Genomic DNA, 5,646 nt, shown 5'->3' with positions numbered 1-5,646 from the left:
TTCCCTGCTCAATCTGGTGCCTTCTCCTTCCTCACAGCTGGGGTTTTGGTCTGGTTTGGGATTCTCCTCTGGATAACTTCAGTCTCTTACTGGTACAAGAGGAATGCTCTCCATGGTGGGCCAGCATTGGGAGCATCTCAGAAATTGGGGTGAAGGACCCCTGAGCACTGGGGATAACACAAAGGAAAAACATTTGCTCCCTATGCTCCATTTTCCCATCTTTTTTGAGAGTGCTTTTTGGGCTCTGCCGCCAGCCTGAAAGCAGTAAAATCCAGAAATGTCCCTTTTTAGTCAGCTCTAAAATGGCCGTAAGGGAAGCTTAAAAATAAAATCCCTGGATTTTGGTGGTGGGAGCAGCCAGGTGAGATGTGGAGCTTTGCACCCCCAGAATCCCAGCCCTTGTTCCTCCACTTCTCTTCCTGTCACCTCCCTGGACTCTGGTTTTTCCTCCACCCCTGTCCTTGCAAAGCCTCTCCGGGGCCGGCAGGGAGCTGGGAATGCCTTTTCCTCCTCCCTTCCCGCTGTTTCACAGGGAGGGGCTGGGAAGCAGAGAAGCTCCTGAAGCTCTTCCCACATTTTGGGGGCTTGGGGGGCTCTGGTGCCCCCCTGGGATGTGTGGCTGGGGCTGGGGGCTGTGGAGCTGGGAAGGGAGGACATTGCAGAGGGAAGAGGAGGAACATGCTCCAGCCTCCTGGAATATGCAGCTGGGACAGGAGCATGAGCACTCCTGCCATCAGCTCATCCCACCCATCCCGAGCCTTTCCCTGCATGGAACCACCCCAAAAGGACAATGGTTGGGGAACAGGAGATGCGGAATTGCTCTGTAAGGATGGAGGGCAGAACTCCATCAGATTTGATGGATGGGGTTTGGGAAGTGGAGCTTCACTCCTGCCAGTGGCAGGGCAGGAAAAGCTGCCTTGGGCCTTCAGGAAGGAGAGGAGGCTGAAAAATTAAGTAAATTCTGGAGAAAGGGAAAGTTGGGATAGGTGGGATCCTACACCTGGACAAGTTTGGTTTTCCAGTTTTTTTCTCTCTGGGAATAGAGAGACAGGGCTGGGGGAAGGAAGGAAGGAAGGGGGGGAGGAAGGAAGGAAGGAAGGGAGGGTGGAAGGAAGGAAGGAAGGAAGGAAGGAAGGAAGGAAGGAAGGAAGGAAGGAAGGAAGGAAGGAAGGAAAGTCATGGACAGCTCCATATTTTGGGAGGATTTAATATTTCCTTGTGCAGGGGAAAACAACATGGGGAGAAAACCTGCCAGAAACGGTTCCTGGAGCTGCTTATGGATAAATCCGAAATATCTTTGGAATGACCCAGAAAGTGAAATCTGGCATCAATCCCCTCCCACTTCCCCTAGGGCCTTCCAGACTATTCCCTAAAGGAAATCCATGGGAGTGGGGATGACAAAGGCTGTAAACAGGGAATAAACCAAACGGAATAAACCAGGTGCTGACACTTCCTTTGTGTTGTTTTTGTGCTTTCTGTGAAAATTCTGGGATTATTTATTCCACCTCTCTTTCTGAGAGGTGGAAATAATTTTATATATTTTATCCCAAGGGAGTTTGGGAACGCTCTGGGCTGGAAATAAAACCAAGGGGGGGAATTTTAATTTTTAAAAAATATTTTCTTTTTAGAATTATATTATTCTAAAATTAATATATCTTTAATTTTAAAACTATTTTATATTTAAATTATTCTACTTTATGGATTATTTAAAATTATTTAATTTTTAAACTACTATATTTTAAAAGTATTTTCTAATATTATTTTTTTCAAATTATTTTATCTTAAAAGGATTATATTTAAAACATGATTTTGTTTTTAATTCTATATTTAAAAATTTAATTTATTTCTCAGTGGGAGTAGCTGTGTCACATGTGTCCCCTGTGCCAACCCTGGCTGTGCTGGGACTACAGGAATGCCCTGGAGTGGGGAAATTCCCCATCCAGAGTTCTCTGCTGCCTTTCTGAGCTTTTTCTGGGCTCACTTGCCCCATAATTAATTGGAACTAAATTAACTCCAAGGAGGTTCTTCGGATCCAGGTTAAATTGGAATAATTTAACACCAAAAAGGGTATTACTGCAGGGTTTTACCTGAATTTCTCTCCAACTGCTTTTGGCCCTTGTCTGTGAGGTCAGGTGGGCACATCCTGGTTATCTTTTATCCAAAACTTGAGGAACTGAGGGAAAAATGAGGCACCAAGTGGGGAGTCAGAGGCTTAAAATCCCCGGGGTCTGTGTGGGATCCCAGTGGGATGCTTGGAAAGGTTGGAGAGGTCAAGAACCAGCTGCAGGATTGAGCAAAGGTTTTATTGGCATTTAGGGAAAACTGCGGGGAGAAGGAAGCCAGAGGGAAATCCAGGCTGGAGGGACGGCGGATCCATGGGGGCAGATTTCAGGAGGAGCTCCAGGGATCAGGAGCTGGGTCCAGGAGCTGTGGATCCTTCCCGTGGAGCTCCCAGGGATCACGGGCTGGATCCAGAAGCTGTGGGTCCTTCCCATGGACCTCCAAGGGATCACGGGCTGGGTTTGGGAGCTGTGGATCCTTCCCGTGGAGCTCCAAGGGATCACGGGCTGGGTTTGGGAGCTGTGGATCCTTCCCGTAGAGCTCCCAGGGATCATGGGCTGGGTTTGGGAGCTGTGGATCTTTCCTGTGGAGCTCCAAGGGATCATGGGCTGGGTTTGGGAGCTGTGGATCTTTCCTGTGGAGCTCCAAGGGATCACGGGCTGGGTTTGGGAGCTGTGGATCTTTCCCATGGGGCTCCAAGGGATCACGGGCTGGGTCCAGGAGCTGTGGATCCTTCCCGTGGAGCTCCAAGGGATCACGGGCTGGGTCCAGGAGCTGTGGATCCTTCCCGTAGAGCTCCCAGGGATCACGGGCTGGGTCCAGGAGCTGCAGGTGATGGGTGAATCCTTCCTGTGGAGCTCCGATCCCGGCAGGTGAGGAGAGGCCCAACCTTCCACGTGGACGCGGCTGGAAAGCTGCTGCCTGGATCTGCTGTTAATTGTACCTTAAAAACAAACCCCAAAGAGCTTCAGGGCATGGAAACTCCTGCTAAAATCAGGAGCTGGGAAAGGGCAGGGAGGGTTCCATTGCTCAGGGAGGAGCCGCCCCTTGGGAGTGGCTGGAGCAGAAACGCCAGTGATCCCATGTACAATCCCAGGAGGATAAGGCTGGAATGAGGAGGAAAATGTGAGGACAAATCACGGGAAGGACAAAACAGCCCCTTCCCATCCCAGAGTTCCAATCCCACCATAAATGCCTCCATTTTCCTGATCTTATTACAGGAGACCAGAGGATCCCCAGGAGCTGTTGGGCAACAGGAAAAGGGAGTCCAACACTGCCTTGGCACCAGATCCACGGATTTTATGGTTTGGGTGGGGAGGGACCTCAAACCTCATCTCATTCCACCCCTTGCCAAGGGAGGACACCTTCCATTACGACAGGGTGCTCCAACCTGGCCCTGGACACTGCGAGGGATGGAGCAGCCACATCTGCTCTGGGAAATTCATTCCAGGGCCTCCCCACGCTCACAGGGAGGAATTCCTTCCCAATATCCCATCCATCCCTACCCTCTGCAGTGGGAGCCATTCCCTGTGTCCTGGCACTGTTCCAGGTCCCTCCCCAGCTCTCCATCAGGATCAGGATTGGGGTGGTGGGTGGTTGTTTCCCAGCACAATCCCACCCCTCTCCCTGCTCCCGGCACCTCTTTGTGTTGATGAGCCAATGCACAAAGTCCTTGGCCTTCATCCTGTCCAGGTACCGCGTGAAGTCGCTTGTGAAGGTCCCCTCCGAGTGCCGCTTGATGTGGGACAGGAAGCTCTGGGAGTTCTGGGGTCCGGACAACTTCCATCTGCTTGGGGTGGGAGGAGAAGGGAGGAAAATGGGGTTTAATAGACACCCCAGCAGGATCCTCCTCCAGGCGATGCCCAGGGCAGGGCTGTGCCCTCCAAACTCTGTCCCTGTGCAGATCATTCCCCAGAAAAGATGGAACAGTGCAGAGGAATAAATCTGGAATATTCAATATGATTCCTACAAATCAAACACACAGTTCTTCTTTCAGTTTCTGGAGATTTGCCAAGCCTGGCCTGGGTTTTCCTGGCATCCAATACATCCAGTGTCCTATCCCAAATCATTCCCCTCTTTCTGGCTTGGTGGATCCCAACTTCCACCCTGGTCCCTGCTTCCCATGTCAGAGCAGGAACGTGGGGCTGCTCCGAGGTTTGGATCATCCTCCAGCAGCTCCAGGGTGATTTTGGGATTCCCCGCAGAAGGTTCCCAAAGGACTTTGTGCCATGGGAGCACCAGCCCAGATGGGGCTCAGCCCCAGCCGGGCTGACCTGGGGCAGGGTGTCTCTGCTCTGACCCAGGCAGGAAATCCCGGGATTCCCTACAGGGAATGTCCCTTCCTGGGCTGTGGGGAGTTAGGAGGGAGTTTGTTTGGATCCATACGAAATAAACGGGAACACTGGAATGGAGATCTGGGACAGCCACAGGAATGGAGAGGGATAAGCTGCTCCCACAGCCCTGCTCCACCCAGCCCCGTACCTGGACAGGTCCTCCAAGTCCTCGGGAGCCAGCTGCCACCCAGCCGGGATGAGCACGGCAAACACCAGCCCCGACAGGTACAGCCACCGCACCATCGGAGCTCCTGGGGGGGCAGAAATCCAGGGAATTTCCTGGCTGCCATCCCCACCAAGCCCCCAGGCCCTGCAGGACATCCTGGCAGCACAGCCGGGGCTGCTCCACGTGGACCAGCCCCTTCCAGGGGTGAGGGCAGGACTGGGGTGGGTGTGTGGGGCAAATCCCATCCTCACCCTTCCCTGTGGGCACATTCCCGGTGCGGGCACGCAGAACGACACCCAAAGATAAAATTGCAATGAACTTTATCCCAAACCTCCCTTTTCTATCTGGGGGTGACATTTCTATCCTGGAATTATCACCACAGTGCTGGAGCACTTTCCCACTGCTTGGAAAAGCACTTTCCAGATGAGCAGGTTTATTCATATTTTACATTCCTCGTTTTTGCTGGACACCTCAGAAATTGTGCAGGAATAGAATACCACCTCCCACCCTCTATTTGCCAAAAATCAGACTTCTCTTGCCCATCACCAAATGCTTTCTTCACCTGGTTAGATTCCTCTGGAGATTGAGAGGATGAAGGGAGGAAGGAAGAGGTACCTACCTTGGGGACTGAGCTGCTCCCTCCACACCAGATCTGATTTTCCTCCTTCGAGCTGCTTCTGGCTGAACCCTTCTCTTCTCTGGTGCTTTTAAGCTCGTCTGGAGGATGCCCAGAGCTGACAGGTGGGTCACAGGTATCCTGCTTTTCCTCAGACGGGTCACTGTGAATCATTACAGCTTTTCAGGAGTGGGGTTGCTGCAGACAATATTGTTACTGGTGGATTTTCCAATTGACGCCTTCAATGAAGTTTTTTTTAATTGTTGTTGCTGTTTTTCTTATATTTGCTTTTTTCCCCCCCTACTTTTTGGACCAAAGCACTGACCTGTGGGTTTCCTCCTCTCGGGTGAGGTGGCCTCTTGCTGGCACAGTGTGTCCTGCACGGATTCCTGCCCACGGGCTCCCCTTTCCAGCACCTTCACTGGAGATAAGAAACAAGGAAAAAAGAGCAAAGGCATAAACCAATGATT

General features: G+C 51.6%; 1 protein-coding gene across 1 annotated transcript; it reads right to left on the bottom strand.

Moving 5' to 3' along the window:
- Positions 1 to 2,994: 2,994 nt before the first annotated feature.
- LOC110477837 (pro-glucagon) lies at positions 2,995 to 4,637 on the bottom strand. Its single transcript, XM_021543949.2, has 3 exons — positions 4,543 to 4,637; positions 3,701 to 3,847; positions 2,995 to 3,004 (listed from the first exon to the last, which is right to left on the bottom strand). The coding sequence occupies exons 1-3, from the start codon at positions 4,635 to 4,637 to the stop codon at positions 2,995 to 2,997; spliced, it is 252 nt and encodes an 83-aa protein (XP_021399624.1).
- Between the last annotated feature and the right edge of the window lie 1,009 nt (positions 4,638 to 5,646).

The sequence above is a fragment of the Lonchura striata genome, chromosome 27 (assembly GCF_046129695.1).
Source record: "Lonchura striata isolate bLonStr1 chromosome 27, bLonStr1.mat, whole genome shotgun sequence".
Lineage (NCBI taxonomy): Eukaryota > Metazoa > Chordata > Aves > Passeriformes > Estrildidae > Lonchura > Lonchura striata.
Note: the sequence above shows the minus strand (reverse complement) of the source record. Positions and strands in the feature narration are given on the sequence as shown.

What these genes read in the sequence shown, in the direction of transcription:
- LOC110477837 (XM_021543949.2), bottom strand. Translation starts at nt 4,637, where the DNA reads ATGGTGCGGTGGCTGTACCTGTCGGGGCTGGTGTTTGCCGTGCTCATC. An exon ending in GACTTGGAGGACCTGTCCAG is followed by an intron (nt 3,848 to 4,542) that starts GTACGGGGCTGG and finishes CACCCCAAGCAG; the next exon opens with ATGGAAGTTGTCCGGACCCC.